We start from the raw sequence: 20,564 nt of genomic DNA, 5'->3' as shown, positions 1-20,564 counted from the left end.
CATTAATTCTTGTTCAGTATGAAAATCAATTAGCAGTCTTCTGGAACTTGCTGAAGTTGCAGAAGTCCTTCAAGGGTAAAATTCCACTTTTCTTCTTTTAAAGGTGTTCTCATGTCCCGTTGGTGTACTGCAGCACAGAGAAGCTTTGAGCAGAAGTGAAGGTTATGTGGCAGAGGTCGGCCCTCCCCTCTGGTTGGTGAAACTTCACTCTGGCTTATAAAACAATGTTTTAATTGCATCGCTCTTAAAGTGCAAGGGAGTCATATTAAGCTCAATAACAAACAGTGTATGACAGCTCCTTGGTTAAATATGGCTGGAAATGGCTTTGCATGAAAACAAGGTTTTTTTTTTTATTGAACTCTGAATCCATAATCCTTTGTTTGTGTGTCAACCTGATAGCATTTATCTCACTGTGGCAGATGAACTTGTAAACAGAGAAGAAGAAATTATGGTTCAAAGTTATGGCAATGAAGAAGGATCCAGTGTTAAATCTGCCAAGAATTGTTTTAATCTTTACTGTCTTTGTTTCTGTTGTTCTGCAGAATGTGGGGGTTTGTATGTGTTTGTGAGATGATTAAAATATCAAATAGAACACATACACATAGAGTATATCCACACACTGAGAGAAACAGTTAATCTGGGCTTTCCTTTCATATGGGACTCCAGACTCTCTATGCATTGTGCTACATCTGACTGACAGTTTCATTAATTCTTGGTCTCATCCTGCAGTTTTACATCACGACAGACTTTCATGCTCTCTGTCCGTCTGTCAGTCTGTTGCTTTTAATACAACCACCAACATGATGAGATCCTCACATGGCCTGAGCAGCTGCAATTACAGCTTGACGGTTTACAAGCTACTCACTGAATCCATGATGCAGCTGGCGTTGGTCTCCTTAACTAAACCTGTTCTTACAGTAATTGCAATTTTATTATGGCTCGAGAGCACTTTCCATTAATCATCACATTAAAAGACCAACGTTGTAATTAGAAATTAGCACATATTATCTCACATCTAGTCATGAGTGGATTATGAGCACAAACAGACAAAAGGCCCGACCACCTCTAAGACACCAGGCTGTCCTCATGAGGGCTTGTTTGATTTCCTACCAAAAGTTATGCACTGGAATTCGTAGGTACTCACAAAAATTTGACCAGTGACAAAGCAAAAAAAACGATTAATATTTGTCATGTGTCAGTTGAAATCAGTGTTTTATTAAGCCGAATCACTTTCCGTTGAAGGATGACATACAAATTAAGCAGCACGAGTTTTCGTCGGAAATCCTATGACCCCCTTCATCAGAATATGTGGCCTTTAACCCATTTAGGCCTAAAACGCCTGGGAAAAATGCCTGGAAAACCTCTGAGCGATTTTAAAATAACCCCCTAAAACCTGAAGTTTTTCTGGAAATTCAACAAAAGTGTCAACGCTTCTACATATACATTCTCTCTGTAGCAGATAGAAATGAAATTCAAAAAGTATTTGAGAGCTTATAGCTGTTATATCTGAGCTCCCTCCGCTATAGTCGTCTCCCGCTATGATATCAGTTCTGGAAAAGTCCCATGTTGTATTGCGACACTCCCACATGTATTCTGATGCATTTCATTGGCCAAGAGACCGAAAATAGGTGGAAAAAACTACAAATACTACAAAATGACGTATCTGCTTTTCCAGCTTTAATGGTAGAATAACGCAAGAGCTGCCCCGGTTTTAATGGTAGAAATGTGTTAATGCTTTCCCAGCTTAAATGGGTTAAAGGAACAAGATACAGACTTTGTGATGGGATTGGCTCTTTTTGTTGCTGTTTTGCAGTTTTTGGAGGCAATTTCCTGTTCATTTTGTGTCTCTTTGTGGTTGTTTTGGATCTCTGTGTAGCTTTTTTGTGTTTCTTTGTGATCACTTGTGTCTGTTTTTCATCTAATTGTTGTCGTTGTGTGACTCATTAAGTTCATTGTGTGTCTTTTTTGACCGTTTTATGTCACTCTGCAGTCATTTGCATGTATTTAGGGTGGTTATGTGTCTCTCTGTAGCTGTTTGATGTTTCTTTGTGTTCATTTTGCATCTCTTCATGATCATTTCATCTATTTTGTGGAGTGGCCCCTGTGCCCGTGCTCATTAGGTAAATTCATGAATCCATTCATGCATCGATGGAAAAGCTTCATAACTCTGAAAAAAGGTACCTTTCATTTATTTATTTTATATTTTCATTGAGTGTCTTTTATTTTAGGAAATAACTATTCATCAGTACAGAAACTGTGTACAGTAGAAATAATGTAATTATGTTATATTATGCATTTTTAATTGTTAAACAAAATGTGTTTTAAAAATACTTAAATATAGGTTTTAATAAGCTTATAATACTTGGCTATGTATTGCTCAATAGGAACTTTATGATTGCTGAAACTTACAGTTAACAGTGAAAACAATATGCTAAAATTATGAGATAAGAGGACTGGAAACAGAATAGACTATGACTTAAATATGAATAAAATATAAAATAAAACACATAAAAGCCCAGCAATAAAAGTGTGCTAAAACTGGAGTAGAATAGAATCTCTAGAAGACAGAGATAATACAAATCTGGATTGACTGGATTGAAAATACACTCAATATCATTGCAGGGGGATTGTATTTTCCTTTCTTTATTGATGCAAACAGTAAGATATTGGCAAGAGCATTATTGTTTGTGAGAAAAAGGGCAAAATTAACAACAAAAGAAGGATGTAATTAAAATAAGTGGAGGAGGAAGATTCAGTCCACAGGGGATGTGATATTCAGCGGGGACAGGGGGAACATGGGGGTAATGAGGGGTGATTGGCTCACTGTGGATTGGTAATGGAAGTGGTGCTGTTCCAGGATGCGGAGGCAGCTGGATGTATAGAAGAGCACAAAGCTCCTCCGGACACATAATTGAATGAAGAAACAATTTCCTCCCTCACTGTTGCTGAGCTTTGCATCTTTGCTTCGTCTCATTTGGAAATGTCTCTTGTGTTTGTTCATGTCCATTAGATTTGTATTCTGTATTCAACCTGCAGCATTACTTAACATGCAAGAGGTAATAGAGGTCGTCACTGCATTCCTCAAGTCTGTTACCTGCATCACACAAGTTATAAACTGCAAGAATCAGAATATTAGTTGTAGTAAATCTTTTCTGATAGAGGTTGAGTGTTGGAGAGGACCACAGGCTAATGCACGGCAGTTAATCTCCAGATTGCTGATATGAGCAGCGGGGTGACGTGTTCTTTTGGGCTGGTTGAAGACTAGATATGTAGATCATCTGCAGAGGCTTGCTGTGCATGCAGAGAGATAAAGTATTTTCAGCATCATTCAGTCCCTTCTTTTCCTCGGGCTTACAATATTGCAGCATGTTTGAAAAATCACTGAACATAAATCAGTTTGGAAAACCGAGGAAGCAGTGCAAAGACGGTAACTTTTCACAACAGTTTCAATTTCGGCATTGTCTGGTTGAGGTGAGGTGTAATCCAGCTGCCTGCATGATATGGCTTACCCTGTCTGACACCTTCACCTTCAACACACCACAGATTCCAACAGTATTAAATGAAAAATAATCTTGACAAGAAGGCTGTACACACTCTCAGAAAGGGACATTTTACGTTTGCATCTGTAAGCAAAGTCAGAGCTAAGGAGCAGAACTCTCTCTAGTAAATAGTAATAGGGTGAGAGTTAGCAGGCTACCCTGCTATCAATCACAAACCAGAATCCTCAATAAGCATCATTTACACTGAAAAATAACAGTATGGACTTGGGGGAGGCTGGATGAATAACTTCAGAGTGCTTTCTTGCAGCTTTGTGTTTGTTTCTGCTGCTGTAATGAATTTCAGGTGCTGTAAATGCCAATTTTTTTGTCCTCTGTGTAGAAATAACCATCAAACTGGCTGCAGAGGCAATAAAAAAGAATTTATCCCGTCTGCATCCTCACACAGTCTGTGCCATTGGTCTGGAAGACCTCTCCCTCGAGTTAATATCAAGCTGTCAATCAGATAGCATCACTCTGCTCCTGCTCACCCTTATAACAGATTCACTGACTGATGGTTCAGCTCTGGACCCACCGCTTGTGGTGGTAAGATTAGGCTTTTTTTTTCCTGTACATTATAGTGTTCTATTAATAAAACTTTTTAAAGAGTTTGTTTTCAGAAAGTTAAATGATGATGGAGTTTATCTGCGACTTTTATATACAACCACAACTATTTACAAGACAACAACAGGGAATAAATGTATGGTTTGTGTGAACTGTGTGACCTGACACTGTAAACACTGATGTACTGTTGATTCCTTTAATCTGGAATAACTCATCAACACAACTACACAGTAAATATGATTCAGTCACTACATCACCTCTAAACCCATAGTGACAACACTATGTCACACACAAAGAGTTCCCCTGGCATGTGAAGGCCTCACAGCTGTGTGATGTAATGCTTATGATGAACAGTATTTAATGTCAGTGTGGTGGTTCTGTAGAGCAGAATACTCAAGTGTGTTTACATGCACAGTTTAGTCGGGCTAAGCTTAAAAATCGATTTTGGCGTCTAATGGGACTTCTGTCCTTTAACCAGTTTACACGCAACTGAGAAAATCGAATAACTGACGGGAATGTGTTGTACTCCTTAACACTGGATTGTGATATGTGGCGTTTCAGCGGGTTGATATGGTCTTTCTGGTTGACCTCAGTTCTTCACTTTGTGCCGTCGCTACTGAGCAGCTACTGCAACTGGCAAATGCGACCAGCTACTGCGACTGGCTACTGTTTCCAATCGCTTTATCTGGGTGTCTTAATTGGAGTTGGAGAACTGCTACATTAGTCGGACTAACACGTTTACATTCACTCTAGTTGTCCAGTTATAGTCGGATTAAGGCAACAATTTGTTTTTTTCAAGTGTCCTGTAAACGTACTGATTAGAACTTACTGTGAAATCTACAGGGAACAGATTTTATATCATAGATTTTTTTTTAATTAAAATCTAACAAAAACTAAAAGTGCTATACTGCAATAAAAAGTAAGAACACTGTGAAAAATACAATAAAACCCAATGCAATGATTTACAAATTCTTTGTGACCTACATTCAACTGAACACAAAGACAATATATCTAATACTAAAACTGGCAACAGGTGTTTTTGATAGCAGTTTTTTTTATTTATTTTACCAAACGTAATGCTCTTTCACCATCTTTAGTTCCTGTCTTGGACATTACTGAGCATTTTTATACACATATTTTCTTCTGTCTGTGTTTAAAACACCAAATCAGTGTTTTATGATCCACCTATTTTGAGGCTATTGTGGAAAAGTTGTTTGTTATGTATTGTAAATGCAATTTGGTGCAGGTTTATTTAACGCCAAAACAAAAGACACAAACACCGGCCATAAGAAGCCTCACCTGTCCAGGGCGATGCAGCACAGGTGCAGTATGGACGCGGTGGTCAGCAGGACGTCCAGCGAGGTCCGGACCAGGCAGAAGGTCTCGCCGTAGATCCAGTGCTGGTGGACCAGCTCGATGGCACCGAACGGCATCACCAGCACCGACACCAGCAGGTCAGCGAACGCCAGGGACACGATGAAGTAGTTGGTCTTAATTTTCCTGATGGAGGTGAAAGAATGAGAGGAGAGTTTAGCTCCTCAAGTACCCATAATGCTTCTTGTGTAATTTATGAATCAGTCATAAATATTCATCATGCACAATGCACGTTAAGATCACTTAATGGAAGCAGGTAGAGTGTGTATTGCTGCTGCTTTTTTGACAGTTGTATTCAAAACAAGATTTATACCTAGAAGGATAATATTTGAATACATATGTGGTTTTGCATCTTAATTGTAAACTACATTAGCGTTGGTGTTTTTTCAGTGACGTTGAGACACACATGTCAGTGAAACAGAAAGAGAGAGAGCGAGATTAGCAGCTGCATGAAAAAACAATTATACCTTTGAACAGCAACAACCAATAATGGCCATATTGTCTTCATAAAAAACAAACAAAACAAAAAAATAGATACATGAAAAGCAATTATGGAAAAACAACACAAAAGCTCCGGAGAGGTCGTGTAATCATGGAAGCACAAAGAGCAGCGGTTGTTTTCACATGAATGGTGATGTATTGTAAAGGAAAAGCTACATGGACACGTTCCAATTAAAACTTCCAGCATGAAAACAAACACAGGAAACTCAGTCATACATATTAATTGAGTCCTATTTGTTAAGTAAATACTGGACAAAGGTTGGCAAAAGTTTGTTAGCACATACCCCGCATCATATTTGAATATTGTCCAGTGGGTTTTTTTATTATTATTTTTTTTTTTTATGATTATGAATACAGCCAACACAAGCTCAAGCCAGCAACAACATACTCACTGCTGCTAAGCAACTCTGGAAACTTAGTAGAATATACAGCTGATATGAATCATTGTATTACAAAAGAAAAATTCCTAGTTCTTTTCCCAATCTGTTCATCATATTCTCATGAAGGGTTTATGATTTCCTACGAAACTTTTGCAGCACGATTTCTATGATTTTCTATAAAATATGACATGACGAGTGCCGATTTCGCAACTTTGCAGACACATGAACGCAACACATTGTTGACACATGACGACTTCTGTTGTGCGCCACGGCCATTGTTTTAAACCTGCTGTTGATACTGTAACAACATGTAAAGATTAGGTTTAGGCACCAAAATGAGGAAAAAAAAGAACAGGGTTACACTTTTTCTGGACATAAATCCTGGTTGATTGTTGTGGTTTGGACAAACCACCTTCTCTGCCACACACCCGATACCCAACCTACCTAAAATTTTCAGTGCATTACTTTTCGTAGGAAATCGTACATACATTCATAGGATTTAAAAGCATATGTGTGTTTTTTTCTACTTGAAAAGAGCTCTTGGGCTTTTCTTTGGGGCAAACTATTGCAAAGTGTTGGCTAGAAATTGTCTTGAAATAGTGTGAGTTGATCACAATTTGTGAAATTTAATTTAATTTGACCCAAATCAATTTTCATATTCAGAATAATAGTAGAATATGCGTGTACATATACAAATAGTTAATGTTGAACCTTTAACACTCTTGCAGCTAAACAGCAGAAAATATCTGCAGTCAGGTTGTAATTTCTTGTGCAACGCAGTGAACTTTAACATCTAGAGTCAAACAGAGGCAGAAAAGTTCAGGTTCAAGTTTTTCTTTTAGTACCAGCAAAAGAAACAGGGAAAATCAATATCTGTGCCATTACTCACAACAATAAATTCCAGGAGAACAGGACAACAACAACAAAGCAGAAAGGGCAAAGGAAGCATCCATCTTCCTGTTCACTAGTGTGGAAGATGGAAGACAGGGAGAGTTGTAAAAGTGAGAAAAGTCCTCAAACACACACACACAAACTTGAAATGAGGTAAAAACCACAAAGAGACAGAAAGAGATTAAGGTAGATTCATTCTGCAAATAAGCTGAACATTAGGATATAAAGGAGCCGGGAGCACTAAGTCCACCTTGATTGCTGTAACTACCAGCCTGCAGAGTTTTTATCCCTTTCTCTGTGATAAAAGGTGACTTTCTTTATCTGAGCAGTACAGCTGTCACAGGCGAAGGCCGTGCTCTTACCACAAAGTATTGCTGAGATAAAACAGGACAAACACTACAATAAAAAAGACTGAGAGACATATTTTACTTTCATGCACTACATTGTTCATCACGACAGGGCTCTGGTCAACAGCCAGTTCAGAGCTGGAGGGCAGTTCTGTGACTGTGAAATTACAGGTTTTACACTGAAGTGATTATTTGTGTCCTATATTTTGTCTCTGTATTATTATTCATCACTGTGTTATTGAAAGTCTGTAATTTTTTGCAGAAGCCACCAGATGTCCAAATGACCTGAGCCGCTCCTCTGTAAACTGGTGATTTCAGGTAAAGTACATAATTTGTCCTCAGTATGTGGATAGATAGAGCACAGTGGTTTAGTGTGGGAGAGAGTGAATGAGATACAAAGCTGAGCTGCTGTGTTGATGAATATAAAGTATATGCATCATCCAAGAGGACATCTTCAAGAAACACAGAGATTAATTTTGCTTTCTTTTACAAACCCTCAATACTACAAGTATACTTGTAGTGCTGATGCTTGGATTTCTTAGATGGATACCAATATCAATATTTGAGACACTTTTTTACATAATCAAACATTTTTGATAACATTTCTTTAACTGCCTGAGCTCCACAACGTGCTGACATATCTGAAAGCCATGTTTTCATTAAAAAAAGGCCAAAATTAAGCCATATGCCACAGCAAGAGTCTGTAAAAACAGGACTTTTCAGGGTTGTCTTTGGAACACTTCCGTCAGAAGAAAAGTAACTAAATCTAAACTAAAATAGTAATATTTCATCAGAAAAAATCCACATGTCTCATTCAAAGCTTTTGCATAAAATGAAGAACTTGCACCAACCAGATCCTGCACAAAACATTAGATGCAACTGTGAACTCATAAATGATTCTGCTGAGAACAAAAGTTTTCAAATTGATAAAAAATCTATGAGTGAGCTGCAGGCTGTTTACGCAGAGCAGAGTGGAGAGGACAAGAGAAGCTGTAGGTAGAGGTTGTACAAATGTAGATAGTTTAACATCCATAGCATGTGGAGCTGCCTACCCAAATGTATCATAACTAATACACTAATATAAATGTATATAATACATCAAATGTAATAAACATTTTCCAATGATTTATTACTTTTTTCATTACTCTCCACATGTATTATGTTTATTCAGCTGCTGGTAGCTCCTTTGTTTCTGTTCTGCACTGCATTGTGGAACAATATTGTACATCATTGTACATTTACTCTGCAGGCTGACATTTAAAAGCTGCACTTCATTTTGTCACTGTGTATTTCCACATTGAGGTTACTACCACCTCAAAACTTAAATGCTGGAGGGGGCCACACTTTCTCATCGACATTACCACAGGGCCACATATAGGACCGTGCACTTAACCAGATATGATGAAACTGCAATTTTAAATATGTTTACAGTGCAGAAACTTAACATATTTCATACTCAAATGCATGTATAACAGTATAAATAGGAATATAAAAGGTTTGAGGCAAATAAAAATTACTAGTTAGTGTGATTTCTTTTTTTTTTCAGTGCAAGAACAGCAGACGAACATTAATTGCAAGAAGTAATTTTGTGCATTTTTACACTGCACTTTTAAGATTTCATGCTCAAATGCATGTAGTTGTACTGAGGGCCACTTCAAGTGAGGGTGCGGGCCGTGTGCGGCCCCCGGGCCTCCAGTTGCCCATCCCTGATATATGAATTAGTTTCAACCCTTATTAAGCTGTGACCAGTAACCTGATATGATCAAATGGTGGTTAGAAGCATTGTTATAGGATTTGGGTATGAAGTCAAGTCAGTCAAGCTGTCATATTAGAAGGAAACCCTTACAGGTAATCAAATGGGGACAATGATATTTGGCAGTGTCTGCTTTTACCTAACTGGTTGGTAAACCTTCGCTTTCACAGTCAAACCACAGCAGCCACCAGTTAACCAGTGAAATAGCTGGCCGGCCTGCTCTTCACGCTTTCTGTGCAGTGGATGATGGTCTGTGGTCTATAAATAGCTCCGGTAAGAGCGGATGGCTCTGAGGGTTTTCCATCTGCCTGTCACTAACCCAAACAGCCCCTTAAAAAAGGCTGTTAGTGCTGGAACCAACCAGCTGTCTGCTCCGCCCGCTGCATGTGGGGCATGCGTAAATCATGTCGGACACACACTCACACTCACACACACACACACGCACACACACACGCACACACACACACACACACACACAGGCACATTCTTGTACTTCTATCTTTGTGAGGGCCCTCATTGGAATAGTGAATTCCCTAGCAAGGTTATAATAGTTTTACATTTTTCATTAGTTTTAGTTTTAATTGGGTTGTGAATTTTTGTTTTCAAATTCAGTTAGTTTAATTAGTATTTAGACTGAGTTTGCTAGAAAATGTTTTTTCAATTCTAGTTTTCGTTATTTCGTTTCATTTTCGTTAACTATAATAACCTTGTTCCTATAGCCCCTTAACCTAACCTTCACCATCACAACTAAATGCCCCTTACCCTAACTCTAACATGAACCTAATTGAACCTTAAACCTAAAACAAAGTCTGAAATCTCAAAAAAAGCGGCCAAAATGTCTCACTTTGCAAAAATGTCCTCACTCTGTTGGTTAAAAACGTGTTCCGGTCCTCACTATGTAGGAAGTACAAGAACACACACACACACACACACACGCGCGCTTCTCCAATCAAACAAGAACACATTAATAGATGGTAAAAAGCACACATAAGTACTGTGCACACACATATTGTAGGTGGATAAGGTTAAATTTTACATTGTATAGTGTACGCTCAAACACACACACACACACACACACCCACACACACACACAGCAGAATTGGCTGTATTTCAGGACAGTTTAGACACCATTAACATGCCTGCAGCAGGAGGCGTCGTGTTTAGTTAGGATGACATATTGTGTTTAGCTTAAAGTGCTAAGAATAAATAAACTTTATTAAAAGGGATTATGTTGCTGGGAGGGCGGTGTAATTTACACGCACACGTGGTGTCGACTGTAAAATATGGAAAGGAGAGGAGGAGATGTGATGGCATTTAACAGGAACATACAGCAAAGAGGAGGAGGGGGATGATGACACTGGAGACGGAGCGCTTGTTCCATTTAAATTATACATTTTCACACATTCATTAACACAGCGGGAAAGTCAATTGTTTAAATCCTTCATTACAAATCGGGTTAGCAGCATGTAAAAACACCCTGTTTTTCTTTATGCGGTTAATGACTGTGATTATAGCAAAGACAATGAGCCATTATAGTAATGCTGACATGTTGTTATGGAACAGAAGTGTTGGGGATTTAGTTTGAAAGCATGTTGATTTGAAACAGCTCTGTGCATTCAGGCTGCATCCAATTTTCATGGTTGCTTCAGCTGTGGTGGAATTTTTTAAGCTCAAAACATGCAAACCAAGTGACCCTGAGGAAGTAAATACAAAACAACTCCACTGCCAATAAAAGGCATTAAGCTTTTTGTTTTTACAATATTGCCTGAGGCGTTAAATCCATCCACAACAGCACTGTGATTACTAAAGCATAAATGCTAATGATGAACTCTTTTTATTTCCTTTAAAGCCACTTTGAGTTTTATGTTAATATTTATTTGTGTAATTATAGCATTGTCATACTACTCAGCTTATTTTTTTCCTTCTTTGTATATAGAAATAAATAAAGCTAACAAAAACAATACAAATAATTCCAGCGTTAGTGTCATGTCATCCAATCCAAAAGAGTGGATGTCAAATTGCCTATCATTATGCCTTATTTATTTAAGAAATGTAGAAATTAAGAAATTTAGAAAACCGACAGAAACTTCACAAAGTATTTTAAATTAAAGTGTATTGTTACTTATCACAATAAAACCATTAGCCAGCTTTCTTGATATAGTTTATCCATAATCCAAATCCAAATATCTGCCAAAATTTAAACGTTTTAATGCACAAACAGTAAAAGCATTCTAATAAGGAGCCACAAAAAACTTGCACTGACTCATATTTATCTAAGAAATTGCTTATAAAGCTGCTGCCCAATGTCCAGCCCAGTATAAACAGCATGGAGACTGTATGGCAGCATGTGTCTGTGTTCTCGTGCATGTGTGTGTGTGTGTTCCTTGTTCATACACACACACACGGCATGACACATTGAGGGAAACAAGAGTGGATGGTAAGAGAGGTTGTGTTTGTGTGGTGGTTATTGATGAGTGGTTTAGCACCCTCTGAATCACCCTCTGCCCGTGTCGGCTCCCTGCAGAACACTGTGTGTGTGTGTGTGTGTGTGTGTGTGTGTGTGTGTGTGTGTGTGTGTGTGTGTGAAAAGCCTCTAAATTTGTCTGGCAGCTTTCCTCTCCTGCAGGCTTCACAGACTTTACAGCTTAGGATTCGTGCTGTCCTGTGTTTTCACCTGTTTTATTAAACTACTTGCTAAAGTATGTTATACAGTATGATATATTTTGATAATTTCCCTGTCAGTGCTCTTAAAAGTATAACATGCAAAGATTTGGTACGCTTTCCTAAATCACTAGATTGTAAGTGATTTAGTGGCTATCTAGCAGTTTGGTCCTGTGTCTTCACATTGAATTTTAACCAAATGTTGCCTCACGTTTGCATGAATTTGACTGCGACTGTCTGTCTCTAAAACAGCCAATTTGCCAGCTGTACAGTTAGCTGTAACTAGGTATGTAAGCTCAGGTCGTGCATGTGTTTGAGTGACAGCTCAGACTCTGATTGGAGAACAATTTTCCTCTCCACTTATTTCCTTTTTTTCTCTTCTGAGTCTGCTGCATCAATTTTGATGAATATATTTTTTACACTGTTCATGTTAGTCAGATAATGTTACAAAAGCACAATGCTTAATCAATTAAGTACTCTCTTTAAGGAGTAGTTATATTACATTAATGACAATTGTTTTAACAACTTAAACAACTTCCTTCAAGAGGAAATTGATTCACAAGTAGGGCTGAAACCAAAGTCCTGCTTCTGCATGTGCAGTTGTGCACAAAGGACTTTCAGAGCTGCTGCTCTAGACTCTCATTCAGCATGACTTCATGCAGAAAATATAGAAAGATAACCCAGTAGTGTAAAGCACACCAGCTGAACCAAACCTACACTTAGAAGTGAGAATACTAAAACACACGTCTGTCAGGTTGACAGCTATTTTGCAGGGGGAAAGTTGTAAACTTGGAGCTGAGGGGTCAGTGGGGCTGCAGGTTAACCAAAAAAACCATAAGAATTGTTAATGAGTTGATTCACTGGTGGTGGCTGAAAGACATAAACTGGGCTACTTAAAATAATCTGTTTTCTCATCACTGTAAAGGACGAGAAACAGATAGACACTGAAGTGTTCCTGTTAAGGTGAGAAACTAAAAAGATAAACCATGTAAATTTAAAACTCCTGAGTGTTTCTTTAATGATTGACTGACCTAAAAACTGTCCGACAGGATGACTCACGCTGTGAAATAACAGGCTCTGCTGGCACTCAACAGTTTTGTTGAAAATTTTAATGATGTGCTCAGAGTTTTGCTTTATTTTCTGTCACGAACACAGTCACCCATGGGACCCTCCCACTGAGCGAGTGGGTGTCCGTATGTGTTTTTGTGTGAGAGTGTGTGTCTATTTCTTATATTTGCAAATAAGATAATGTGCAGGAGGTGTAAAGACAGTGGTGCGTGTGTGTGTGTGTGACAGAGAGTGTCCCAGTGGACAGGAAGACAATGAGGCAGGGAGAAACAAAGATAGTGTGTCATCATTCTCTCCTCAGGGAGGTGAGACATCCCAGCGGTGACTTTGTCACTCATCAGTGTTCATAATACACTACACACACTATTATTTACTATTTTTACTCCTATGTACACACACACACACACACACACACACACACACTCACAGGTGACACACACATGCTTTTTTTTGCATGCATTTACCCTCCACCCAACCAGCACACACATCATGTCAACATCCGTCACAAGAAAGAAAGAGACGGAGAGAGAGAGGTAGAGTCCAACTATAGGAGACAGTAAGCATTAGAGAATGAGAGACAGAAAAGGTGGAGAAGAGGAGAAGAAGAATGAATCATTGTGGTGACAGCGGGTCCCACATGACCAGCCGTCCTTAGACTGACCTGCTAGCTCTGCCCGTGTCGCAGGCATTGTTGCAGTTTCTCATCTCGCTGCACAATGACCCGTGCACCGTGCAATACTCTGTGCAAGATGTAAATTATCTCATTTCATTGGTGCAGTATATTCTATGTTGGTGGAATAAAATATATTTTTAAGAAGCAGTAATGTATTACTTACTCGCTCTACTTCTCTTTCTCTCATGCAAACATCTTTTCTATCTTTGTCTCGCTTAAACACACGGGGAGACACAGGGACACAATCTCTTCACACACACATTCTCAAAATACATTAAATAAGCACATCTCATTATAAATGCAAAGAGTTGGTTTTTGGTGGTTTTAGTGTATGTGAAAGGGAATATACACAGGAGTAAGGAAAGAGAGCTCTGTCCCACCTGAGTTGTCTGTCCTTGCAGACGGCCACCATGACCAGCAGGTTTCCCAGGATGCTCATCAGCATGACCAGAGACAGGAAGCAGATCAGAGCCATCCGCTTTGGCATGCTGTCACTATGGAAACACCAAAAAGACAAAACAACAACATCAATTCAGTTCAGGTCTGCAGAGAGAAATCACAGTGAGCATCTTTTAGAAGAGCTATGAAGAGAAGACACATTAGTTTAGCTGAACTAAGTTAAGATTGTCTATATCTAAATTATGGTATTTTCGGTATCGGTACAGACACCAGCAGAATGAACATCAAATGAGACTGAGTGCTCCATCGAGGGAAAGACGGACAAGACAAACGAACTTTCTGCTGCTCATCATTTGTCTCAAGTCGTAAATCTGATGTAAAACTACACAATTAAGCCATGATGTTTAATCTACTGTATGTGACCACCAGTATTTTTTATATGTAGTGTAGCTTTACTTTGGACTTTGCATTTTGGGAAACTGCACTGCCAACAAAGAATGTAATGGTGACTTGCTGCAGGCAAAAAAACACACAAACAGTCATTATTTCTAGATCTGGGCACAAAAGGATGAAACGCAGCTATCATTAGACTGGAGGAGTTTTGACACAACATATCTGGGTTGATACCTCAAAGGTATACCCCAACATATCAGTGAAAAGGATAAAAACAATTCCACAAGTTTATGGTTTCTGAATGTTGCTATTATGAAAGCATTCAAGTGCCATTGAGAGAGGCAGCAACACTGTATATAAAAATCAGAGACAGAGGCATCGCAGAGTGTTTTCTCCTCTTACTGAACACTAAAAGGTTGTGATTCCAATGACATAACAAGTGCTTTAAAAGGTCCAACATCATCAACATTTAATGGAAGTTAATACATTTCACATTTGTGGATGATGAGTCATAAATGGAGAAAGGAAAGGGGACTGGATATGTTAGCATGAGCTGCAAGAACACACACACAACAACACGCCACCTACAGGAGGCTGCAGTAGTGGTTGTTTGGAACAGTTCATTTAATAATGATTTGAGTTGATACACCATGCTTGTCATCATTTTTGTGGCCAATCTTCTGTTAGTTTTCCAATATTGGAACCCATTGGCTATCCATTTGAAGATGATTTATTTTCTGGGTGCAACGGCTCATATTTCTGTGGTTCTGGTATAGCCAGACAGGCAGATATCTGGACCAATGCTTCTTAAATGGATCGGTCGTAGTCTACAGTCTGATTAGCATAGTGAGATGTGAGAAGAATTAGGTCCAGATGACAATTTGGCTCATTTTTATACAAACATATCTGCATATGATTTTTTTAAAAAGCTAATAAAGAGTTGAACTCACATGCAAGATTGTATTTCTGTGAAAGCATTTTGCATGTTTTGCTCTCCACACAGACTGTTTAACTTCATGCAACCAAACCCTGCTCAAAAAACATTACTCAGAACAGACAAAAAGCAGAACGCTTCCGATACCAAAACCTTGTCCTGTTGCCTTTAGATTCTGCACTCATATGCAAATATGGTACAGATATAAATATTACCATTTTTCTCAGAACTCGGATTGTAACAATAGTTCTTTTTCCTATTTGACCTATTTGAATCTCTTGAATCTGACTTTGCACCTCCACCGAGCATCCACCTGTTGGTTTGAGTCTCCATCACCCTGGAGAGGACGTTAGGACCGTCACTGCCCGCTTCCTGCTGCGCTGAGCTTGTAGAGAGTAATGGGGTCGGAGCCTAGAAGCTAAATATTAATGCTGTACATAAAAATACATAAATTAAAGCAAAAATAATCAATCGTCATTACAGAAAATTACTTGTCGTATATCCACATATAGCCCAGAATGATGTCCATAAACTCACATTAAATCATGCCATTTCATCATTGTTGAAAGTGCTGAATGGCATAAAACTCACCAACTTTGACATTTGACAATCACTTTTACTGTCGTCTTTGGCGTTTCATCCAGTGATTTACAACGAGTGGATCATTTTTCAAAGACTCTTTGACAGGCCACCTCTTGGTCCAACGGAAAAATGCAAAAAAAGGTCATTTTTCTTCGGATTCAGGTTTAAAAAGTCAGGAGTGCCAGATGTAAGGTGCTAACTCACTATGCACCACAGGGAAGCTTAATATATTTCATAGCAGAAAACTGCAGATGTTGCATTTTCACTCCTATACATATAACCTTGGCATGGCTTCAACTAAATGTCTCAAGGTACAAAAAAGGTAGCCTGAATCAAAGCCCTCAGAGTGAGTTGTGTGGTTTAAGAGCCCTCGGAAAATGACTTCTTTAATCTCAGACTTGTTTGACATTGGTAATGCATTACAGTAATCCTCCTGAGCCTTGCGGTCTCTCGTACTTGAAGGCTTGACAGGGAGAGAGACGGAGGGGGGGGGGGGGGTCAGCACCAGAAACACACCATCACCTCTGACTTTACACACGAGTGAGAACATCTCCATTTCACAAGCACGATTTCAATTTTCCTTCCCCATGTCTTTGTCCTGGGAGTCTACAGAAAACAAGTTTGGGGGTAATTTACTTTGTGGCTTTTATGTTCTGTCCACGTCATCTGTAAAATGCTAATACACGCTGCCGGAGTCAGGAGCTGCACGCCGTCCCTATCTGCCAAATTATTTTACTCTCACCATCTGAGGTTCAAAGGCGACGTGATAGTGTGCAAATGAGGCTTGTTCTTTGATCAGTGGTGCCAACAAACTAATCAGATCAAATGGGAACGCTGACAGCTTCTCAACAGAAGCATCATTATCAAAGAAAAAAAGAAAAAGTTAAAAAGGTCTCTGTAACACCACACTAATCTCCTTTCATCTTGAATTTGTCGGCTGCACGGTCTGACCTTTCCCCTCAAAGAGACATTGATATGCATGTTATCGCATTAGCAACCACCTTTTAACACAGCTGCAGGTGTGACAGGCAGCATACAAATTTCCTCTTTCAAGCAGGAGCCTCGCTTCATTTTAGATTTGACAATGCATGCAGAAGCAAGGGCAGCACTTTCACTCGAAGCTTTTAGAACACGCTCATTGATCATTAGTTGACTGTCAAGTTTAGATTCTAAAGCTGCTCGCACCTGCCCCCCTAATACTTAGGGAACTATTCAGTTCAGCACCCAGCTATCCACTGGAAATTCTTTTTTAGATTTATTACACTCCAAGCTCTTATTCAGCAACAACAATATTACCTGGGAGCTGCACAACCGCAGCCCTCTATTGAGATTTGATGCTCAGTTGAATCAATGCATGTTTTTGTTTTTTTCAAACATATTTTTTTCTGGCGTACAAAGTTCCATCCAACCACACTTGAAGGTAAAGTGTTTTTAGGTTTTCTGCAAGCAAGATGCAGTATAATGCATCCAGGGATGACAGCACACACTTTCAGGCAGTCTGGTTCAGTTCATAGTGTTGCACTTCGAAAAATAAAAAAAACTTGAGAGAGAGAGAGAGAAGTTTAAACTCAGCACACTGTCTCTCCTCCAGATGTACTGCTATCATATGAATGCTGTATTGTTGGTTCAGCAAAACTACAGAATTTGCCACAATCATGTCACTCAAACAAAAGACGTTGGAAAGGTGTGATTGGAGAAACCAGATTAATCAGTGGCAAGGATGTATTATTGAGCATTATACATACTAATGTTGAAAAATACAAAATAAATGGAGAGTGATGAAAAAAACATTTCTTCTAAATAACTCCGTTTGTGTCGTTCACCTGCCACTGGTGAACTGACTCATGAATGACTCTTTTAGTTCACTTACTTACTGCCACTTTTCTGTTGCATTTGTATTCTGTGTTGCCTTTTCCTGTATTTGCAGCATTTTGCTGTTCATATATTTGTTTTGACTTTCTGCTACATGTTTTTTTCATGCTGCACATTTCTGATCTTGTATTTCTTTTGGATTTTCACATGTATTTTTGAAGCTGTAGCATGTTTCTCTTAATAATAATGTTTAGGGCCATTGTAGTATTTCAACAGGCAAAGACCCAAATCACTGGGTTTCCATGATTACAAGTAAATAACTGTCAATATCACAAAAAATGTCTGTAAGGGTGTTACAGTAACCATTTACAAATTAAAATTGTCCTGAATAAACCCCCCTAAAAGACCTTATGGGACAAAAAAAGTGTTTATCATAACCAGAAATCATATTTTATGATGTGATATTATTTTGTTTGTTAGAAAAAGGATTTAGCTTTGCTGTGCTTTTACTCAGCATCCTCAAAATGTGTTATTTGTCAAAAAATCCATTATGTTCGACAGTGCAGCCGGCTGTATATTTAATGTGTGCTTAGATTGAAACAGGCAGCGGTTTGTTCTGACTCTCGCAAACTACATGAGTTATTAGAGGCATTTGTGGCAACTGGTGTGTTCTCTCAATTTTCTCTTTATGACTGTCATCTTTCTGCACCATACCATGTGATTTAAACTGATTTTCCAGATATATGCATACTGTCATTTTCTCTTAAATCCTTCTTTATATATCTGTGAGCGTGTGGAAAACACAGAGAAAAAGATTGCAGCAGCACAGAGCCAGAGGTAAAAGGAGAAAATTGAGCAAAACAGAAAACCTGCAACTTTGTTGCCATCTGATATCCATGAACTCTGACCTGCAGCTAAGCTGAACTTCTGGTGAGCAATCAGCGAGCAACAGCCTCAATTAGGGACAGATGAGGGGTGACGGAGGAAATACCTCCTACAGACAAAAAGCTTTAAAGCTCCAATCCGTCACTAGACAGCTGGTTTCATTTGCTGCGCCATGGAGACAGAATGCAAACACACATTCTTCGCTTTATTTCTGCATGATTTTGAGGGTCCAAATGATTTTGATGTCTTTTAAATGAGGGGCAAAATCTTTTTTTTTTAAATGTGAAAATGCTTTAAAAGTTATCTTCGCAGCTATGTAAGGAAGTGAAAAAACCTACTCGTCAGAATATCCTCTGCATCACAGCTATTCTGCAGCGTGGCTTGAGCCTTCAGAGTGGCTCCATATCAGGTGGCTGTACTCAACGAGCTGCTGAAGTGCGGCTGATTGGATCTAAAGAGCGGGCTTTTTTTCCAGCACTGATGACTGGCAGCGAGGAACCTCGGTGGTCCACACAGATGGCCTGGTAGCGTTGATGCTGCAGGCAGAGAGCTCGCTGTGTGAGGCAGCGTGAGAAATCACATGTCTGACTGCACAGTCGACTGATTCTGCATGAACCATTGCATCATCTGAGGTCAGCTGGTTGCACAAAAGTTGTCATCTTTGGCGGCTTAGTGCATATAGGGAAAGTACCTGCTATTGCATCAACATTAAAGCTGTAAAGTGTAACTTTTCCCCTAAAGTTAGTTTCACCTTGCCCCAGTTGGATCCCACATCACACGCAACTGCTGCTGATGTAACCAGAATCTGCAAAAACGCCACAGGCTTCAATGAACGCAGCTACTCTGGAGTATAAAAACATATTTATCCTACATTTTATCTATAGTTTTAGAGAAACTTAATTACATTTGCTTTTATGACCTATAGCCGACCCTCATTAATCGATCATTAACTGTTAATAAATGTTCAGTTCACACGTCTGGGTGATTTAAGGCTCCGACATACTTTCCACATCCATGGACAGCTGCAGACTTCTGCCAGCTGTGCAGTCACGATGCTGCGTGCATTGTGATGGACACATGCTGCCATGTCCACAGCCAGTGTTAATGTAAGGCTGTCAGCTGTGTGTTAGTAGGATAGCCAATTCTACCTGCCAGTCTTCATCGATATACTGTCACATAGCTCTTGCTACTGCACTAGCAAGTTGTCTTTTAAGCTCTTTTCTTTCTGCTAAGTTCATGGCTCTCACAAGTGACTGCTGCATGATAGTCTGCTTTTTCAGATTTCCAAAAAGCTGCTCCAATAAAAGGCATGTGTGGTTTCATCAACAGAATTAATCTGTCAAAACTTTTGTTGTGGTTTAAGGGTTAAACTGAAACCTCCCAGCTGGGGTATCTGCAGACCTCTTCCTTATTTCTCATAGATTGCTTCATTCTAACATTCTAATTTTTCATGACTTTGTTCCTAATGGCTTCATATCATAGTTTTCTGTTTTATTTAGTGCTTTAAAAAAATGTATTGGAGTCCTAGGGGAAAATAATCAAATTCCGCCTCTGCAGATTTAATAGTTGGAGCTCTTTACCGAGTGTTTAGTTGAAATGACTGAAAACAAAATTAAAATCAAAGGATGATAAATACGCTTTTAACTACTAATGACTGTTCTTGGGATCAAAGCTGCAATTTGTAATAAATAAAAGAGATTTCAGTTTTAACCTACATACAAATGAACTAACTTTCCTATAATACGAATAATAAGAATAATATGTTTTTTCAGATTAAGTTAACTAAATAAATAACTGATTTGTGTTCTTAC

At 38.9% G+C, this 20,564-nt stretch overlaps 1 protein-coding gene across 3 annotated transcripts in view; it reads right to left on the bottom strand.

The window, feature by feature from the left end:
• The window catches only part of htr4 (5-hydroxytryptamine receptor 4), a 135,490-nt gene that overhangs the window by 19,840 nt on the left and 95,086 nt on the right, over positions 1–20,564 (bottom strand). For all 3 annotated transcript variants that reach the window (XM_059346373.1, XM_059346374.1, XM_059346375.1), the window contains 2 exons: positions 14,129–14,242; positions 5,400–5,600 (listed from right to left, as the gene is read on the bottom strand). In XM_059346373.1, coding sequence (XP_059202356.1) covers positions 5,400–5,600; positions 14,129–14,242 — 315 coding nt within the window. The remainder of the gene's footprint in view (positions 1–5,399; positions 5,601–14,128; positions 14,243–20,564) is intronic.

The sequence above is a fragment of the Centropristis striata genome, chromosome 12 (genome assembly GCF_030273125.1).
Source record: "Centropristis striata isolate RG_2023a ecotype Rhode Island chromosome 12, C.striata_1.0, whole genome shotgun sequence".
Classification (NCBI taxonomy): domain Eukaryota; kingdom Metazoa; phylum Chordata; class Actinopteri; order Perciformes; family Serranidae; genus Centropristis; species Centropristis striata.
The sequence above is the reverse complement of the archived record's forward strand: the minus strand, read 5'-3'. Positions and strand labels throughout refer to the sequence as shown.